This window comes from Grammomys surdaster, unplaced genomic scaffold (assembly GCF_004785775.1).
Source record: "Grammomys surdaster isolate TR1022 unplaced genomic scaffold, NIH_TR_1.0 354, whole genome shotgun sequence".
NCBI classification, from domain to species: Eukaryota; Metazoa; Chordata; class Mammalia; order Rodentia; family Muridae; genus Grammomys; species Grammomys surdaster.
The window spans coordinates 860,674-881,042 of NW_021604773.1; the positions used below are offsets into that span (position 1 = coordinate 860,674).

A 20,369-nucleotide genomic window follows, 5' to 3' on the forward strand; every position below is an offset into this window, starting at 1 on the left:
ACACACACACACACACAAGTCAACCCAGACACCACACACACATACACACTCAAACCAAACAACACACACACACATATAACCCAGCCACCACACACACACACTCGCACACAGAGTCATAAGTTAATCTAGAAAAAGCTTAAATCAACCTAGAGTATGAAGCACTCTTGTTAGCTCCAAACCTATGAAGCTCTTAAATAAACCTTAGGCACCTAGGAGGCTGGCACACTCATTCACACGTGTTCTGTTCACTTCTTTATTCATGTATCCACTCCTCCATGAGCAGGTAACTGGGCCCTTTTCAGGCAGAGGCTACCAAAAGTGTTGGACCAGCTCCTGTTTCTTAAAGTGACCTTAATTTGGGGTCTGGAAGACAACCAAAGCAAGTGAGAGCAGCTGGATGGTGCAGTCAGAGGTTGACCAGAAGCACAGAGAGGCTAGAGTAAGAAAAGAACGGAAGGTTTGGAGAGATGGTCCAGAAGTTAAGAGGACTCAGGTTCAACTCCCAGCATGAACGTGGTAACTCACAAACATCTGTAACTTATATTCCAAGGGACGAGACACCCTCTTCTGACCGCCACAGGCATCAGGCATGCATGCGGTGCACAGATATACATGCATGCATCATATGTACCAAATAAATAAATAAACTGAACATGAAGACCCAGGGACTAGAAGATACGGTCAGTGAAGGCTTCGCTCCCCTCAAACACTATGTGTGTGCAGAGATCCGAGGACAGTGGGAGGGGGTGAACCATGAAGACACCATGAAGACATAGGTCCCCATCTTCCCACCAAAGACAAACGGCCCAATGCTGGTGGATCGTTCTCTCTTCTGTCCCAGCGTCATTTTAACCAGCTGCCAGTCTCCTACCACTGCCCAGTCACTCACTACTGAAGCAGAGCCACCCGCGGTTGCTATTAAGGGCACATGTCCTCCTGCTTTCGAATAATCTGACGAACAATGTTCAAGTGTTTTACTGGCATATACAGGAAGTTCCAGTGAAGAGCTGTGAAGCTGCACGATATTTGTTAGTGTTATGTGATAGAAAGCGGTGTAATGCGGCGGCGGCGGCGGATATACAGACCTAGTATAAAGATTTATTGAGGGGGAAGGGGGCGGGAACCTGGAAAAGGGTAGAGGCAGAGAAAGGGGTGCGGGGGAGGGAGAATGAGAGAAACAGAGGAAGCGAGAAAGAGATGCCTGCCGGAAACCTGAGAGGGGGGAGGGAGGGGAGGGGAGGGGAGCGGAGGGGAGGGGAGGGGAGGGGAGAGGGCTGGGGTAGCCATCAGTCCTCTTCTATGCTGCTGCTGCACCTGGCTTGGAGGGGGTAGGCGATGACGCAAGCTGTTGCTAGGTAGCTGTTAGGCGGAGCCTAGCGGAATTGTCTGTAAGCCTACAGTTAGCCTTTAATTCAAACAGCAGAGGAACCGTATACCCCAATGGGTGACTGCTGCTGTGGAACTTCACTCAAACGCACGCCTGCGTCTCGCCACCGTACATCCTTCTACACCCAACACCCTTCTACACCGAAAGACCCTTACAACTGAAGCATATATGTGAATCTCCACATAAACAGTGAGTGACCTTTGGGTACGGGTGGGGTTCATGCCACTCTATACACACAGGGCTGTCGGGCCTGTATTGTGCTCACCTCCGCTTTGTGTCTCCAATCTGGGTTTTGAGCATTTAGCGCAAGACACAACAGAATCTTACAGCTCATTTCACAAGCCGAGCGAGGAGGGCCTGTGCTGGGTAAACTCAGCCCAAGGATGTCAGCCTGGGACCATGAACACGGCACTGAGAGAGTCTGTGGGTGTCAGGCAGGGTCTAGCTCAGGAAGCCACAGGATCTTCAAAGTGAGGCAAGCACCAGGAAGCTAGAAGCTCCAGACCTCTGTCCCAAAATCCCCTCCAAGTAGCCCTGAGAAGTTTTCCTCTGGGGCTGGATTTCCGACCTCCTGTTAGAACTGACAGGGAGCAAGGCTTTCTTCCATGTCTAAGTTCCCAGACAGACACATGTAAGCTAGGTCACTTAGGCATCTCCTTCCACAGACTGAGTGTAGAGGATACAGTTGCACAGGTGCTAGCCACTTATTCCGCTGGGCTTAGGTGATGTCAGAGGTGAGGCCAGAGTCTCCAAGGCCAGGAACAAGGGAGACAGACAGTCCCCTCCCTTGCCTTCAGGGGTCCAGTCCAGGAAATTCTATGGTAACACACAGCTGATTTGCTGGAGGCTGCTCAGTGATCACATTTAAGCCTCTCCTACAATGACCATTTACCATACATTCTACTACAGGGAAACAAATACACAAAACGCAGTGGCTGAAGCAGGGCCACACCGGCCATAGGAAGCAGATCGGTTGCAGTCGGTCGAGATCTGATGGTGAACTACTTTAACTTCATCTCCATTTCTGTTTCTTCATGGAGACTGTGTTAGGCCTTCCCTCCCAGCCGACAATGCCATATTAACCCAACAGAGTGCTCCCTGGTCCCCACCTGCCTCTCGGCAAACCCTGGACTCTCCATCTCCTGGCTCTGCGAGCGCCAGGGCCTGTATTTCAATGAGAGGATGACTCTGTCCCAAGGAAACAGCAGACTCAGCATAGGTCAGGCCAGGAGGGAGTACCAGTGTGAGGTCTCCACTGTGAGGGCTCTTTCACAACAGAGGGTCATTCTTGCCAGCGCGCCCACTCCCTGCAGAACAGAGGAGATAAGGAGTCAGGAAGGGGTAAGTGAGGCAGGCGGTGGTGTTCAGGGGAATGCAGCAACTCTGACTGACCAGAAAACAGATCTCTTCTCAGCTCAGACTGCCTAGCAACCCGGTGCATCTTTATTTAAACAGGCTTCACAGAACAAAGACAGACTAATGATTATCCATTATGTGTTTGATTTTTCATTACATGTCCAGGGATACAAGTTTAGACCCCAGTAGAAAATACAAACAGAACAGATTTTTTTTTTTAATCACACTATCACACTAAGAGTCTAAAGAATGTCTTCTCCAAAGCACATTTATTATATGACAGGCTGATTTTAGGCTATAGGATTTTAAAAAGATGTATGTATGTATGTATGTATGTATGTATGTATTTTATATGAGTACACTGTAGCTGCCTTCAGACACACCAGAAGGGGGAGGACATGGGATCCTATTACAGGTGGTTGTGAGCCACCATGTGGTTGCTGGGAATTGAACTCAGGATCTTTGGAAGAGCAGCCAGTGCTCTTAACCACTGCGCCATCTCTCCAGCCTCCTAGGCTGTAGTTTTAAAGCACTCCAGTCAAACAGAAAACATCTGAATTGTCTTTTTATGAACAGCAAATACTAACACCTAACTTCTTTTACTGTATTTCATCATCTATGCTAGAAAAAGTTTATTTTAGTCAATCGATCGTATTTACTGATTCTATTCCTCCAGAGCTGTACCCTGTATGTATCTTTAAAATTACATTTTACAGAGCTCTAAACTATGTTTAAAAAGGACCTTGATCAGCAACCCATTCTCCCGACCAGTCAGGGTTTGTCAGTTGTCTCTGTCTGCCCTGCATCAGACATCAATTATACTGTCTGAGTTAGCTCAAGGTTAGATACCCCAAAAGGACTCCTGGAGGAATGATTGCCTCATCGAGTGATGTGTTTATCTGAACTTTCTGATCTCCAGGGCATAAGGAAACTTCCAAAGAGTGGAAAGATAAAGTTAATTTTAAGATTTTCCAAAAAAACAAAAAAACAAAAACCAAAAAATAAACAAAAACAAAAAAAAAAACCTCAGGTATAATTTTTTCTCAGGAAAAGACATAAATTGAATCATAATGCAGGAAGTCCCCAAGAATGCAGCACGCATGCCGGGTGGTGGTGGCGCACACCTTTAATCCCAGCACTTGGGAGGCAGAGGCAGGCGGATTTCTGAGTTCGAGAGTTCGAGGCCAGCCTGGTCTACAGAGTGAGTTCCAGGAGAGCCAGGGATATACAGAGAAACCCTGTCTCGAAAAAAACAAAACAAAAAAAAAAAAAAAAAAAAGAATGCAGCGCGCAGAGACCAAAACCCAAAAATTAGAGATAAAGGACAGAGATTGTACCAGTCCGATTAGCATTGCTGAAACTGTGTCAAGCAGCTGTGCTGGCTTTATGACTTTCACCATTTCCAGTGGATATGGCCGTGCCAGGTCTCCCAGTCTGAATGTCTGTGACCAGTGAGTGAGTGACCCTGCCTTTCTTCATGTGCCACAGTGGGGGATCTCTTTGTCAATGATATGAAAAAATGGAGAAAAAGTCCTAGGGAGAAAATCATCACTGACGACACCAGGACAGCCAGTGTGGTGACACAAACCTGTAAGACAGAGACTCCACCCCAGGATAAAATGTGAGTCAGGAGGGATGGTGGTACGGGGCGGCTGAGGCTACAAAAGGAGACCCTGCTTCCAGCCTCCAAAAAAATAACATATCAATAGAATTAGATTAATGAATGAATGACTAAATTAGATAATTAGATTAGATTAATGAAGAGGTTAAGAGCCTGGGTACTGAATCAAATATAGTCAACCTTCACAATCCATAGGCAACTGATTTCAGGAGTTCCTGAACTCTGGATGTCCTGAGTCCCTGGTTAAAATGGGTGTAATGTTTGCATAGAGATAGACAGCCCTCATGAACTCAGTCATCTCTGGTACGTAACACCAGCGCTGCCTACCATCCAATCATCCTTGAGAAGTAACGAATAGTGACAGGGCCTGCCCACATTTCACTAAAGACACAACGTGGTTTTTGATGGTTTGACCTACAGTGTGTTTAATGGCTGTAAAATGCTGGCACATAAAAGCCCAACTGGACTGAGTTGCTTATACTGAATAATACTATAAACTAACACTTACAGTATGACCTTGCTCAGGGTTCATTTTTTCCTCTCCTAACAATAGTTCTGGGGCTGGAGAGATGGCTCAGTGGCACTGGCTTCTCTTCCAGAGGACCCAGGTTCAATTCTCAGTCTCCCCGCGGCAGCTTACAGCTGGAGTCTGTGACTTCCAGGGGGATCTGACGCCCTCTTCTGGCTTCTACAGGTACTACATGCACACGGAACACAGACATGCAGGAGGCAAAACAACCATAAACGTAAAAATAAGTGGACAATATTCTGGTGTTACAGAAAATACTATTTGGGGCTTCCTACTTCACCTTAGATCATTTAGCTCCCAAATAAAAAACACGAAACCTTTATATTTATAATAAGCCTTAAAGTATTAGAGCTGAGCAAATATCAACACTCTATGATATTTTGTCTATTTCCTTGTTAATAACCCTGAGATATCACTTGCCATGTTGTATGTGGGCCGCACCTACTCCAACTGGCTGGCCATGCACTGACGATCCACCTACCCCACGGTACCTTCTTCCTTTCTCCTCCTCTCCCCTCCCTGTCTCTGCCTCAGACCCCAACCCTGGAAACTGAAACCCTGCCCACCTCTCTTCTGCCCTGCTACAGACTGTAGGCATCTTCATTCAACAAATAGTTTTAAATTAAGGAGCAAGGTTTGCACAACAAAAGCTGGCATACGTGAGGATTCACTCCTCTTGAGGCAACTAGACCTTAGAATAAAGAATTTAGCATTACAGTTCATAGCGTCAGACCGAACCTCAGCATTTTGGTGTGTTGAGAAATATGTGTGTGGGTGATGTATGAATTATTGTTTAGTATTATAGCCAATCCTGGTGGAGCATGCCTTTCATCTCAGCACTTGGAAGGTAGAAGAATGTGAATCACTGTAAGTTTGGGACGAGCCTGATCTACATAGTGAGTTCCAGGTCAACCAGAGCTACATAGTGAATGAGACCCGTTGAAAGAAAGAAAAAAGAGAGAGAGAGAGAGAAAGAAGAGGAGAAAAGGAGGAGGAAGAGGAAGAAGAAGGGAAGGAAGGGAGGGAGGGAGGGAGGGAGGGAGGGAGGGAGGACAGATGAACAATCACACAACATTTATCACTTGGTCTATTTTGAGGTGTACAGGTGAATGGCATGTTGTATCACCATTACCAATGTCCATTTCCAAACCTCTCTAAACCTGTTTGATTCCTTACAGTCCAGGCTGCCTCCACCAAGCTAAGAACAATCACTGCTGGGACAAGCCAGGGCTCCCCTTTCCCCAGCCCCAGGCTAGACGCTGTCCCTAACCCTCGAGTTCCGCCCTCCTCTGCTCTAGGCTCTTCTGCGACTCCCAGCAGCCCCTGGATATCCAAGAGTCCTACGGCCCTGGCCTCGTCGAAGGTCTAGGACCCCAAACCAGCTCTGACTTCTTCCCACATCTCAGACTGTGCTTTCCACCCGGAGCGGTGTTTCCATGCTTACCTAATAACCCATCACCCGCCCCGGCGGTGGTGTGGGATGCGGACTCAGACCCACAAGGATGTGACTGAGATCTCTGAGGGCTGTTCAGGGATCAGTTGACTCTTGTTGAGGAGGACCAACCCATTTCCACTAGTGTGACCATTCAGGATTCCAATCCAGAAGAAGGGTCCAACAGCAGTTGTGTCTGGATTTTTCTGGGTATGTGGGAGGATGCGACCTGAGTCCCGGAGAAAAGAATGGTGGTTCCATCATTCTGAGATATCTTTAAGGAAAACTTCCAGCTTCCAGTGGCTAACCTGTGCCTGGGTTCATGTCCTCCTTGGCTATTCTGGGATGGCCTTTGCCTAGATAATTCCCCTAGAGTCACAATGACTTTTCCCATGAGAGACGCCAGGAGGAAGGGGACTGTTCACCGTCCCCTGACACAATGGTGTGGTTAGACATAGAGAGCTGCTGGGAGGTTAGAGCAGGCTTGAAGGAAGGAACTCGAGCTCTGCTAGCACAGGGACTAAAGTGTCTGACCTCAGAAAAATACATCCTGAGTGTTGTGTCCTGATATCGCCCCCTGGTGATCGATATGGAGAACTGCAGTGTCTGTCCAGGGCTCTGTCCAAATCCGCAGAGTCTGTTACTGTCTTCCTTCTTGGGATCAGACCCCAGGAGACGAGAACTTGTCAGGAGAACCTGTGTCCTCTGCTCCTTTCCTGAGAACCCTGACTTTCCTGTGGACTCTCAATGCCCATCAGGACAGTTGGCTTATTGCCTGGATGGTCACTTGTCCACTCTGCCTGCCCCACTCCCACCCCAAGACCGAGAAGAAGCTGGGTGACTTAGCATAAACATAATTGTCATGGTAGTACATGGCTGGGTCCACATGCTACAAGACATGGGTAGCAAATAAAGCTTTGTTCTTTCTCAACTATAACTCGAAGTCAGTCTTCAACCCTGGAGACAATCTCCCCAGAGTCACTTGGGGTCTACCCTGGGGTAAGCTGTGAAGCCAGGGCTTCCTGGTGCTCACCTCTCTGTGAAGATGCCACGGATTCCTCAGCCAGGCCCTGCCTGACACCCAAAGACTCTCTCAGGGCCATGTTCAAGGTGAAACTCTGAGAATTTATGCTCAGTTTGGTGTCCTTGGGTTGAGTTACCTACCACAGCCACCCAGTACCCAGAGGTCACTGTGTACATGGGTGAACATATGTGTTCCATTTGTTTACAACATAGATACCTAGACTTCATAGGGTGTGGAATCCAGTGTAAAGACAGGGATTGTCCAGAGTGTATTGTCTCTCTACCTCTGTGTTTAGGCCCTAGCCTATGGAAGTCAACGGCTAGTACACATTATGCATTTTCGTGACTGATGCCTGCAATGATCTCTTTGTACCAGTGAAGAGGTTAGCTCAGAGCCTTTGGAATATTCCACCAGTCCCCCTCCCTTCCCAGAAAGGAGAAGTCCTTAGAGCATGTAGGTACCCCTCCCCTCCAGAAGGGAGAGGCTGGGTCATCATATTCCTCAGGAAGACCACAGTTGACCACCTGCAGATAAGAGAAGCTCAGAGCATGTAAACACCTTCCTCAGGGCAGACAAACTTAGGATCACTCAGTTTAAAAGTCACACTGTTCTGCCAATCACATTGTACCTAGTGGCTGTTGCTCTATTTTACTCCTGAAAACTGTATAAAAACTGGCCCGCCAGACTGCCCGGGGTCCTCACCTTTCCTTTTGGGTGCAGGACGAGCTGAGCATGCTGGAACAGTAAACTCCTCTTGCCTTTGCATCAATCTCTGGCTCTGTGTGGTTCATTCAGGGGTCCCTGGTAGCTAGGGCTCGTCAGAGTCTTACACCAGGACAAGACTTGATGATTCTTTGGCAGATTAGGGCCATGTGGCAGCACTGATTGGTAGGAATTATGCAGAGGTGGGAAGAATCTAACAGGCTAGAAATAGAGAAATCCATCAGTATTGAGACTTTGTGTTGTGGTAATATTATTTGGAGGTTTCTACCCCACCCTTAGATCATTTAGTTCCCAAATAAAAGACACAAAACCTTTATATTTATAATAAGCTTTTAAAACACTGGAGCTAGGCAGATATCAACCCTCTACTATAACTGGTCTACTGCCCTGTCAGTAACCCAGAGATATCACTTGCCATGTTCTGCCTGGTACATTCCCACTCCAACAGGCCAGCCCTCTTGGCCATGTGCTCACAATCCAACTACCCCATGGCAACTTCCTCCTCCTCCTTTTCCTCCCTCCTCCCTTCTTTGTGGTCTCTACCTCAGACCCCAAGCCTGGGGACCAAACCCCTGCCTACCTCTCTTCTGACCTGCTACAGGCTGTAGGCATCTTTATTTAACTAGTAGTTTTAAATTAAGAAGCAAGGTTACAACGTATCACTTGGTGTGCCAGAGGATCTCCTCCTGGGGGCAACCAGAGATTGGGGGCCAGTATTTAGCATTACAATACACAGCAACAGACCAAACCCCTGTCTTGGGTGAGAAGGTAGGAGCCCTGTGTCCTGATAAGGTATGCACTGAACTGAGCCTGGGAGAGCAGCTGAGGGCATTCATCTTACTAGATGAAGAAAGCAACATGGCCTCCATTCTCTGGCTGCCCCCAGAACCTGTCATTTCCCTTATATGATCTCTCTCCTTGGGACTCTGCCTGACTCACCACTCACTGTCCTGAGACCCACGCTCACACTCACAGTCCTTGGAGGGGCCTCCTTGGCTCTTTCTCTCCAGACCCTGGCTCTTGACTTTCTCTCTTTTAATCTCTGTTCTGTTGTTCAAGTAAACTCTTGGCTTCACTTATAAATGCCCTTGATGGTGTTACGGCTTGTTAGACCTGGGGCTTCAGGAGGACAGAAACTGGTCTGATCTTTGTGGAAGGCACAGCACCTGGAAAGAACTCAGATAAAAATCAATCAATCAATCAGTAAGTAAGTAAGTGTCCCAGGACCCTACATGTCCTGGGTGCAATCACAAGTCCTGCGGTTTTAAGTAATGACCCTTTAATAACATGGTTTGGCCGGGCAGTGATGGCACACACCTTTAATCCCAGCACTTGGGAGGCAGAGGCAGGAGGATTTCTGAGTTCGAGAGTTCGAGGCCAGCCTGGTCTACAGAGTTCCAGGGCAGCCAGGGCTACACAGAGAAACCCTGTCTCAAACAAACAAACAAACAAACAAACAAAAACAAAAAAAACATGGTTTCATTTCTCTCTCTCTCTCTCTCTCTCTCTCTCTCTCTCTCTCTCTCTCTGTGTGTGTGTGTGTGTGTGTCTGCTGTCTGTGTGTGGGTACGCATGCATGTGTATTCTGCAATACTGATGTAGAAGGCAGAGGCCAACTTGCAATACTCAGCACTTCCTTACAGTGTGGATTTGAGGACTGAATTCAAGTCCTCAGACTTTGAACCAAGTAGTACGATCCATAGATCATTTCTCTGTCCCACCCCTCTATGTTGTTTCTTGGAAAGTCGCACTGTCATACTTGCAAACATCAGTCATCAGAATAAAGCGGCCAAAACTTTTGGGAACAACCTAGCTTTCCCTCCCCTCCACCCACCCACTTTTACTATTTCCCGATCGCTGAGGGCTGCCCGCTGCTGAGCCTGTTTCCCGTGTCTTCTCTCAGGCTGCAGACAGAAACCCCGGGTCTCCTCTCAGGTTCCTGGTCTCTGAGGGTGACCCAGCTAGACTCTGAGCTCCGTCTTCTCACCCACAGTCAGATAATAAGCTCCACAGCTGTTCGTCAGCACACAGGCCTGCACCTTTAGGACACATCCCAGAGCCTCAGCCAGCTCATGCTCCCTGCAGCTAAGGGGGAGAGGCAAACTGAAGTTGACAGCTCTGTCTGTGGGACCTTGTTCTTCGGTGCTCCTTACGCTGTGCTGAACTAAGTCAGGAGATTGAAACTTCCCACCATGCTAACAGAACAGAAGCAATAGAACCTTCCCTTTGTCCTGGGAATCGGTCCAGAACTCTTAGGGAGACAATGCTCAGGGATTTGGTCCTGAGCTGAAGGCTGCTGTCTGAAGAGATTCTGTGGCCTTCCCTCCATCCCTTCATCCCTTCCTTCCTCTCTCTTCCCTCCCCCAAGCCCCCATCATTTTCATCATGGTGAAGCTCTTCTCCAGGGTTTAAACAAAAGCCTGTCCTTCCCTTGAGCCCCTGGCATGTCCAGATTCTGCCACTTCCTGCTGTTCCTACACTCCAGGCCCCATCATGGCCTCAGACCCTTTATCTCAACAAACCCTGCTGAGGGAGCTGTTTCAGCTTCCTGTGAGGACCTCCCACCTGTAGAGGGTAAGAGGTCCCTGTGCACACAGGGAAGCCTTGGAGAAGCCAGCAAAGTTAAACACTCAGGCTTCAGTGGAAGGAGATGTTTGCTATCTTCCTCCAGGAACTCAGGGAAAGGCTGTCGTTTACAACCTGCTCATCTCTAGCTATCTGTAAGGCCGACTGCACCTGAGTCTCCCGGAATATCATGTCTGTGTATCCCTGGCTTTCCCCTACATCTTGAGCATTGCTTCTTAGTCTGTCCCAGCATCCTCGTGACAGTTGGCACTTGTACTCTACAACAGCCCAAGTGACCTCTGTCTTATCTTTGGGACAGGAATTGTGTTTACCTCAGCCATCCTCCACAGGCCCTCATCTTGAGCATTGTCTGTAAGTCAACAGAACCCATGTTCATGGAAGAAGGGATATGGACTCTGTAGAGTCTCAAAGTCAACATGCCTTGAGCTGTGTTGTACCCTTGGGGTCGAGCTGATCGTCATCAGGAAACGATTTCCCCCAAATCGTGCTGTGCTTAATTAAATATGGCTAAAACCACCCAGTGTCAGACTCCAGAAGTTTGTCCCAGCACTGCCTAACTACTTGTGGCTGACCTGAACTTCATTCTGACCTCACCCGACTGTCTCCTTGCCTACTGTGATGGGTACAGGGATCCCACACCCACACTGCTAGCTTTCTTATTTATGACACTGTGAGGAGAAGCCCTTGTCATCAAGGGTGACATTTGTTGGAAGAGAGGGAGGGAAGGAGAAAGGGAAAGAGAGAGGGGGGATTTCCAGGTCTCTGCTGCCTCCTCAGTCCTCCCTCTGTGGAGAAGAGCTTCAGGTTCAGCCCTACTCCTGTGCTCCATGCTGTGCTCCCAGCTCTGCTGTCTTCCTCTGAGCTCAGCCTCCTCCCAGGCAGGAGCTCCCTCCAGAACCACATAGACTGTTGGTGTCTAAGACTCTGCTCTGTCCCCTCCAGTGTCTACCTCCCATGCCTCTCCCTTCTCTCTCTTTGCAGTTCAGTCCTCCACACCACACAGTGAGCAGCAAGGCTGAGAAGCGTACTGTGCCCTGGGAGATCAGGTCACTCCAAAGATGCTCTGCTGAGTCATGGCCTGGGTCTGTCAATACCAAAGGACTGTCATAGAAACTCAACTGATCATCCAGGTGTCCTGAAAATAGAATCCACACCCAGCAGGTAGGTGACAGATGTCTCCCAGGGCTAGGAAGGGACTAAGTGTGTGATGACTGTGTAACAGAACTTATCTACGGTCACTAGTGTCACTAATTAAAGTTCTGTTCCAGGCACCCAGGAGCAGTTGTGTCAACAGAGTGTGACATTTCATGTCTACAGGATGACGTAATCCGAATCCTGGAAATAGGATGTGTGTCCATCTTCCTGCGGAAGGTTTCAGGGTGGCTGTGAGTTCCCTGCAGTGCTGGCTTGTGCCTCAGTCTGTAATGAAAGTCTACTCTGGGCTAAGGATGCTGTGTAGCAGGCAGAGTGCTTGCCTAGCATGCCCTGGGTCAGATTCCAGCACAGCATCTTCCAGAAGTGCTGCTGCACCTCCCTGACATCCTAGCACTGGGGAGCTGGAGGCATGAGGGCCAGAAGGCCCAGGCCATCCTCAGCTGCGTATACCAGCCCGAATGGGCAGCCAGAGATCGAGTCTCTCGCAAACAAAAACAAAGGGGAGATACTATAGTCAGGCCTGGCTGTGGTGGTGCACACCTTGAATCCCAGCGCTTGGGAAGCAGAGGCAGAGGGATCTCTGTGAATTCAAGGGTAGTTTGGTCTACAGAATGAATTCAGGACAGCCAGGGCTACACAGAGAAACCCTGTCTTGAAAAACTAATAAACTAATAAATAAAATTAAAATACATATATATTTCTTAAGTGCTTCAGAATGCTTCCAGGTACAATATGCATTTTATACACATTATAATATAACACGTTATAATATATAATATATATTTTGTTTTCTAAGATAGGGTTTCTTTTTGTAGCCCTGGCTATCCCACAGTTCCTTTGTGTAGACTAGGGTGGCCTCGAACTCACTAGATCTGCCTGCTTCTGCCTCCTGAGTACTGTGATCAAAGGAGTGCATGCTGGCTTCTTTTTATGTTTTAAAAGCATATTAGACATCTTTAGCTAAATAGTCCTGACCAAGACCTTAGAGGTTTTTTATAAGTCAAGGCTACACAACTATCAAGTGGCACCTCAGTTTTTGCATGTGTGTAGTCTCAACACTTAGGAGACTGAGGCAGGAGGATTCTTGTGTTGGGAATGTATAACGAGTTCCAGGCTTACTAAGGTCAACCAAAAGTAAATGCAAAATAACCCATGTGAATGAATAATTAGTGTTAAAGCACTGGGAGACTTGGGAATCAGACTCATGGTGGTCAAAAGAGAAACATTTTTCTCTACTTACTAACTGCTGTCCTTTCCTATTCTAGCATCAGATGTCCATCAGGCTGAGTCAGATGGCCCCTTCTGGCTACAGTGACTCTTTCTTGTCTTGTATGACCTAAGGGCAAGGCCAGGATCCCCATGCTCATGACCAATGTGTCCAATCTAGATCAGAGCACAAGGGAGGGTCTCAGGAACTGGGGTTTCTTTGTGGGTGCAGGTAACTAGACAAGGCCTTCCCAGTGCTTAAGAAGGTGAACTGTAGCTTCGAAAGCCAAAACCGGGAAGCAGGCTTCTTTGGGACAGCCATCTTCCAACCCCACCTTACCTCATATCTGCCTGTCACCTGCTCCAGGACAGATGAACGAACAGCTGACCAATTATCACACAGGAAGAAGTGGGGGCTGCCAGCTTGGGGATCCGCCAAGATTCCCCAGTGTGACCCTAGAGACCTGCACAGCTAGAAGTCACATGAACCAGAGCCCTAGGGACTGGTGGGGCTTGAGGTCTGGATGTCAATCAGAGAGATGCCTGGGCTGTCAAAATTAAACATAAATAAAACCACGATTTTGCAGAGAATGATGGGAATCTGGAACAGTTGCCCTCTCCTGTGTCACAGGCAGGGGGAGTAATGGGCAAGGGGTTTTGGAGTAGGATGGTCAGGGCTCATTTCCTAACCTAGTGGTTGTTCCCAGCTGCAAACACTGTAGAGAAATGTGGAGGTCACTGCAGAACTTCAGAAGTAGGGCAAATGGCGGACATGCAGGCCATGGAGACCCAATAAAATCAAAACGGTGGGATTAAAATAGCGTCTGGGAGGAGAGAAGAAAATGATGTCATCCAGTCATGACTTTTCTTAATACCTGAGGGCCTTCAACCATTATTTATAATGTAAGATTTTTTGAATGCATTATTTTAAAAAAAACTTAAAGAATAGGTTTACAGACAGGTGGGGTGGGGGGAGAGAAAGGAAGAAGGGACAGTCTCCCAGCAAGAACAGTTGACACAGCGCATGGCCTCAGGCAGATTCCCTGCACACAGCCCATGTGACTCTGGAAGATGACCCTGGGGTAAGGACAGGGGAAATAAGAGGGAAGGACCCTCGGACACCAGGACAGCACACATGGGAGCAGAGACCATGGAGTCCCCTTCTCTGCTTCTCTGCAAAGGGCTCCTGCTCACAGGTGAGGCCAGGCCTGGAGTGGTGGTGGTGGGGCGCTCTGACAGGAAGGGACCCTGGGAGGAGACTCTGCTTCAGGCTGAGAGCAGAGGACACAGGGAGGGACCCAGGCTGCTCAGATGGATGCTCTCAGGGAACAAGGGGTGTTCAGAGGGGAGGAAAAGCCATGTCTCTCTCTATTTAAAGTTAGTCACCAGTGCCCACAGGGTACATGGCTGTACCCTGACTGTTGGAGTCCCCACAGGGGTGGCCATGGTAATAATGGGAGTTTGCTCTGCACCAGAGATTGCCCAGAGCACAGTACCCAGAGGACCACAAATGTCCTGGGTCAGATCCAGGCTTGTGTGTTTGTGCCCATCAGGGGCTCTGGAATGGGAGTCAGGGCCTTGATGCTGAGCTGTGGGTGTGCTTGGAGTCTCCAAGCAGGAGTGCATTGTGGGAGGGAGAACAGGGCACAGGGCTGTGCTGGGGCTTCTGACACAGAAGAGGTGGACAGGCAATGGGGGTGGGGGGATGATGGAGGAGGACCTGAGAGTCTACAGAGGCCTGGAAGTCTCCTCCCTGTGAGGGGGAAGAGCTGGCAGCAGGGCACAGAGAAAATGTTGGGACAAAGAAGGAGGCAGCCCTGGAGAGATTCTGTTGGTGAGAAGAGAGAAGTGAGCTGTGATCCAGGACTCGGACAAGGGTCTCTCTTTGAGGCCACAGGATTTATGCAGTGCTGGAGAGGACGGCTGTGTGTGGTTGGGAAGAGGAAAGCAGGAAAGCGGGATCCTTGCTGTGGGGAAGTGAGGAAGCCACGGGGGAGCTGTGGAGGAAGGCTGCCTTAGGTGCCTTCAGTGAGTGAGCAGGGGATGCCTTAACCCTGTGAAGTTGGAGGCTGCATGTGCCCAGGTGCCTGTCACCCTTAGGAATTGGGACACCTAGGAAGGACATTGTCTGAGGAACTGAAACAGGCTGTCTCTCTCCTCACACAGCTTCAGGGAGCCCAGAATCTACTGGAAGGGCAGCTATGGGAGACAGGGAGGTAGCTATCGGCTCACACCTTCCCCTCCCCCACAACAGAGAGAGAGAGAGAGAGAGAGAGAGAGAGAGAGAGAGAGCCCCTAGATACCCCCAGCCCTACAATTCATTCATTCATTCATTCATTCATTCATTCATTCATTCATTCATTCTTCCACAGAAGTCTGAGTCTTTCTCAGACACAAGGCCTTCCCCTAGCCCCTGTCCTCACAAAGATCTCATGATCTGGAAGACAGACAGGGGCTCCGAGAGCTTTTAGAAGATACAGCAAGGGGTTGACTGCAAATACAGAGAAAAGAGCAACATTTGGTAGTGATGACCCAGAGTCTCTGGAGGAGAAGGTCAGGGAAGGCATCCCCAACCCCAAGTGTACTCTTGCGGGAATGTGAGCGCAGTGAGCGGGAACCCTGCAGACGTGGGAAGAGAGAGATCCATACAAAGGCAGCCACTCCAACTTCAGAGGACCGGGGAATGTAGATGCCGAAGTTCCCCTGCACGAGTAAGAGAGGCACACCCTCCTTCCACACCTAGGCTAAGAGATGAACACTCCGACCTGCTCAGGACTTGCGGTTCATCTCATCAAACACTAAGGTCCCGATATTGATGGATTTTTCTCTCGTTCTTCCTAGCCTCCCTCTTAACCTGCTGGAATGCACCCGCCGCTGCTGAGCTCACTATTGAGTTAGTGCCACCCATGGTTGCCGAAGGCGGAAACTCCGTTCTGTTTGTGCACGAAATGCCGCTGAATGTCCAGGCGTTTTACTGGTACAAACAGAGAGGTCCGACCAAGAGCTATGAAGTCGCGCGGTACTTAACACCCACTAACGAAAGTTCGAAGATGCCTCAGCACAGTGGTAGGAAAACCGTATTCTACAGTGGATCCCTGCTGATCAGAAATGTCACCCAGGCCGACAGCGGAGTCTACACCTTACTAACATTTAACACAGAAATGGAAAGCGAGTTAACACACGTGCATCTGGAAGTACGCGGTAAGTGGTTGCGTGACCTCTGGGTGCTAGGGCTGGGGGTGAGGCTCATTCCATTTTACCGTACAGGACCACCAGGCATCAGCTATGCCCATCTCCTTCTGCGCGTGCCTCCTCGCTGGAGTTTGAGCATTTAGTGCAGGACATACACGGGGGAGGAAAATCTACAATTTCCCTGACTCCACTCCCAGAGAAGAGGGTGCACTCTATGTAATTCAGTCTGAGTGGTGGGGCTTCACCACGACCGTGGCCCTGAGAAAGACTCTTGGGGTCCCGGCAGGGTTTGGCTGAGGAAACCATGGGGTCCTCACAGTAAGGTGGCCACAAGGAAGTCCTGACTCCAGATCTCTGCATGAGCTTCTAGTCCAGGGGAACCTGGGGACCTTCACGTCTTCTGAGAGATGATCGGGACCGAGGCTTTATTGCTTACGTGTCTCCTATCAGGAGGAACCAGCCTACGCACTGTCTGGCGGACCACAGTCAGGTTAGGTCACCCGGACACATTCTTCTCCTGAGTTTCAGCGTGGAGAGCCCAGATGGACAGGTGCCCATGCTGTGAGCCAACTGATTTGAGGGGCTCATGAGGCTATAGGTCCTCCTGGCAACTGCTTGTCCTCAGGGGTCCAGCCCAGTCAACTGTCCCTTGTAGGCAGAGTAATAGACTCTGACATTCTGAGCCGCCCCATCTCTAAAGCGCAAGTCCTTGTTCACATTTAAGGTTACCTTACAGACATGGCAATGATCATTTATCGTGTGCCATTATTATTATTATTATTATTATTATTAGGTTTTTTTTTCAAGACAGGATTTCTCTGTGTAGTTCTGGCTGTCCTGGAACTCACTGCATAGACCAGGCTGGCCTCAAACTCAGAAATCCGCCTGCCTCTGCCTCCCAAGTGCTGGGATTAAAGGCGTGCGCCACCACTGCCCGGCTATTATTATTATTATTATTATTATTATTGGTTTGGTTTTTCAAGACAGGGTTTTTCTATGTAACTCTAGCTATCCTAGAACTCACTCTGTAGACCAGGCTGGCCTCGAACTCACAGAGAGCTGCCTGCCTCTGCCTCTCTGCTTCTCAGCCTCTCTGCCTCTGTGCTGGGATTAAAGGCATGCACCACTACTGCCTGGCCAAGTGCTCTATTTTATAGAAACAGAAACACAGGAAACACAGTGGCTGAATTAGGGCCATATAGACCATGGTTGGCAGATCTGAAGGAGCACATGTCTGTCTACAGTCTTGGTCTGGAGGCCATACTAGATGTCTGTGGACCACAGAGGGCTTGTTGGGATCTGAGGGTGAGCCGCCATCATTCAGTCCCTCCTCTGTTCCTTCACAGAGCCCGTGGCACAGCCCACCCTCCAAGCAGACAGTACCACAGTAACAGAAGATGGTTCTGTGACCCTCACGTGCCTCTCAGAAGATCCCGGACTCTCTATCCGTTGGCTGTTCAATCACCAGAGCCTGTATTTCAATGACAGGATGACTCTGTACCAGAAAAACAGCAGACTCAGCATAGACCCAGCCAGGAGGGAGGACTCTGGGGAGTACCAGTGTGAGGTCTCCAATGGGTACAGCTCTAAGATGAGTCTCCCACTCCAAATGGCTGTGACTAGCGAGTGAGCTCGCCACTGGGGTGGGGAACTCTTTGTCAGTGATACTAAAAGTGAAGAAAAGTTCTGGGGAAAAAACCAAGACAGTCAGCGTGGTGATGGAGACCTGTCATCTCAGGATAAAATGCGAGTCAGCAGGAACGTGAGTTTGAACCAGCCAGGGTTACAAAGTTTGACCAGTCTCAAGAAAAATCAGCAGAGTAAGCAAAGCTACGAAGGGATTACAATCATGGGCTTAGGTTCTGAGTCAAATATGGCCAGTCCTCCAGATCCATGGAGAACTGATTCCAGGCACCCCCAAATTTCTGGATGTTCTGAGTCCCCTGTTGAAAATGGTGTTTGCACACACACATCATCCTCTCGCATGCCCCAGTCATTTCTGATGCCTCACACCGATGCCGCCCAGACACCTTTCCAAACCATTTCTAAGCATATTCTGTTTCCCTCACCCCTGACAGCTGTCAGCCCACTTCTGCCTCTACGTACGTAGTGTTTGTCTTTTTTGTTAGCATGATACAAAGCATGATTCTGTTCTCTCAAGCCACCTGGCTGGTGGCATCCTGCTGGATTAACGGACATTAAAGGACATCCTTGGTACAACTGATTCATCTTTGCTGGTTATCTTACATTCTTGCCTACTATCTACCACCAGATGATAGTCTATTTGATCATTTTTTTTATAATTTTATTTTTATTTTACATTCGTTGGTGTTTCGCCTGCCTGTGTGTCTGTGTGAGGGTGTCAGAAGCCCTGGAGCTGGAGTCACAGACAGGTGTCAGCTGACATGAGGGTGCTGAAAATTGAACCCCGGTCATCTGGAAGAGTAGCCAGACATCTGCTTAACTGCTGAGACATCTCTCCAGCCCCTGTCTATTTGACTTTTAGTCTTAAATTCATCTGCAACTCCCTGGGATTCCTATAGAGACACACAGATATCAAAAGACCCGGGTTGTGTCCTTTCAGCCTTGGGATTAGCTTTGCTGAGAGGCAGAGGACTCACGACCAGGGTACAAACCATGAGCAACTGAAGCAACACGAGGGTCCCATAGCAGTTGCAGCCTGAGTGAAGCTGTCCCTGTCAGCAGCAGCATCCTGTCAGCTCAGGACACAGTGAGTGCAGAGTGATTGCTATTTCCCCTTTGTTGCTTGAGACATTCAAGGCACAGATACAGCCTCCAAGATGCCTCCCTGGGGGGAGAGGACCCATCGCCCTGCCATGTGAGACATGAGGAGTAAGTAATTCACCAGCCCTGTTGAGGAGGAGGTACCAATGTGCCAGCCTGGACAGGCAAGTCTAATCTCCCCATGCTTCCTCACCCTGTACCAAGGCTGGCATTGGTGCATTTACTCTACTGAGGTCTGTGTCCCATCCACGGGAGAGGGGTAGAATTGAGCTTGAAGGTGTTCTGCTATGCAAGTATATGAACCGCTTCTGAGTGCGTACACTGTAAGATTAACCCATTCTCACCAGGCACTCCATCCTCTCCACACCCAGCTTCTCTCAGTACACTTAGCCAATGTGAAAACAAGGAAAGTCTACCAAGAGTATGTCCCTTAGGTGACCAGGTGTCGTCAAGCTCGGTTCCGAGTTAATCTTACGGGCTCCATGGATGATCCATCCGGGAAAACTCAGGACACATGTTTGTCCATGCATGGTGACGCTGGGCGTGCATCAACTTGCACAGTTAGCAGGAAGGCTGTGTGAGCTGTTGAATCATCAACTTTGTGTGAAAGCTCAGAGTTTGGGAGACCACAGACACAGCGCAGTCTATGTGGGAAGCACAGTACGGCGTCTTTATTCGTAGTCATGTCATACGTTACCACTCTGATCATAAAATATAGGGTGCACGTAAGATACAAATCTGTAATGTTTACTTTTTCCTTGCTGGGCAAAAAGCATGGTGTTATATGTTATCCACTGAGCCTTTTCCCTGTGCAAAGGACGTAACGCTTGGCTAAGGAAAGACCTGTTGGAGTGTGACACCAGGCTTCTGCCAAAACTTTGTAGACATTCTCTTGTTTGTTGGCTAGCAAACAACGCATTCTCCTTCCCTGACCTCAGTTCAGTAAATCTCCTTCAATTTCCCATTATCTTTTTACATCATACCTGGCTATTTTTTTTTTCTAGAGACATTGTCTTATGTATCCCAGGGTAGCCTCGAACTTCCTGCGTAGCCACTGATGACCTGGGATTTCTGATTCCTTTGCCTCTTGTGTCAAGCACTAGTTTACATGCCTGCACCTCACCCAACCTTGTGCTGGAGGGGTAGACTAGGTCACCATGCACTCTGGGCCAGCACTATACCAACTGAGTCCTCTTTCCCGTGTTTCATTTTTTGTTTTCCAGTTCTGGCTATCGACCTAGGAGATTATACACACCAGGCAAGGGCTCTACAGCTGTGCTTTTTGGTTTGTATATGTTCGTTTATTTATTAGAAACAAGATCACACTATTCTAACCCTGCCTCGCCTGGAACTTGGCTGTGTAGATCAAGCTGGCCTTGAATTCACAGAGATCCACCTGTCTCAACCTCCAGA

General features: G+C 48.8%; 1 protein-coding gene across 4 annotated transcripts; it reads left to right on the forward strand.

Moving 5' to 3' along the window:
• The first annotated feature begins 1,345 nt into the window (after positions 1 to 1,345).
• On the forward strand, positions 1,346 to 18,436 carry LOC114631236 (carcinoembryonic antigen-related cell adhesion molecule 3-like). Of its 4 annotated transcripts, XM_028779543.1 has the most exons (5): positions 1,346 to 1,576; positions 11,640 to 11,819; positions 11,927 to 12,043; positions 15,861 to 16,220; positions 17,558 to 18,436. In XM_028779543.1, exons 4-5 carry the CDS (start codon positions 15,926 to 15,928, stop codon positions 17,839 to 17,841), a joined length of 579 nt encoding a protein of 192 aa, XP_028635376.1. In that variant the 5' UTR covers positions 1,346 to 1,576; positions 11,640 to 11,819; positions 11,927 to 12,043; positions 15,861 to 15,925; the 3' UTR covers positions 17,842 to 18,436. The 4 variants fall into 4 exon arrangements, 2 of the variants coding, with proteins under 2 accessions (XP_028635376.1, XP_028635378.1); XR_003712929.1 differs by lacking the exon at positions 17,558 to 18,436 and having other exon boundaries at positions 11,927 to 12,006; positions 15,861 to 15,888; XM_028779545.1 differs by lacking the exons at positions 1,346 to 1,576; positions 11,640 to 11,819; positions 11,927 to 12,043 and adding an exon at positions 12,621 to 14,215.
• Positions 18,437 to 20,369: the final 1,933 nt, after the last annotated feature.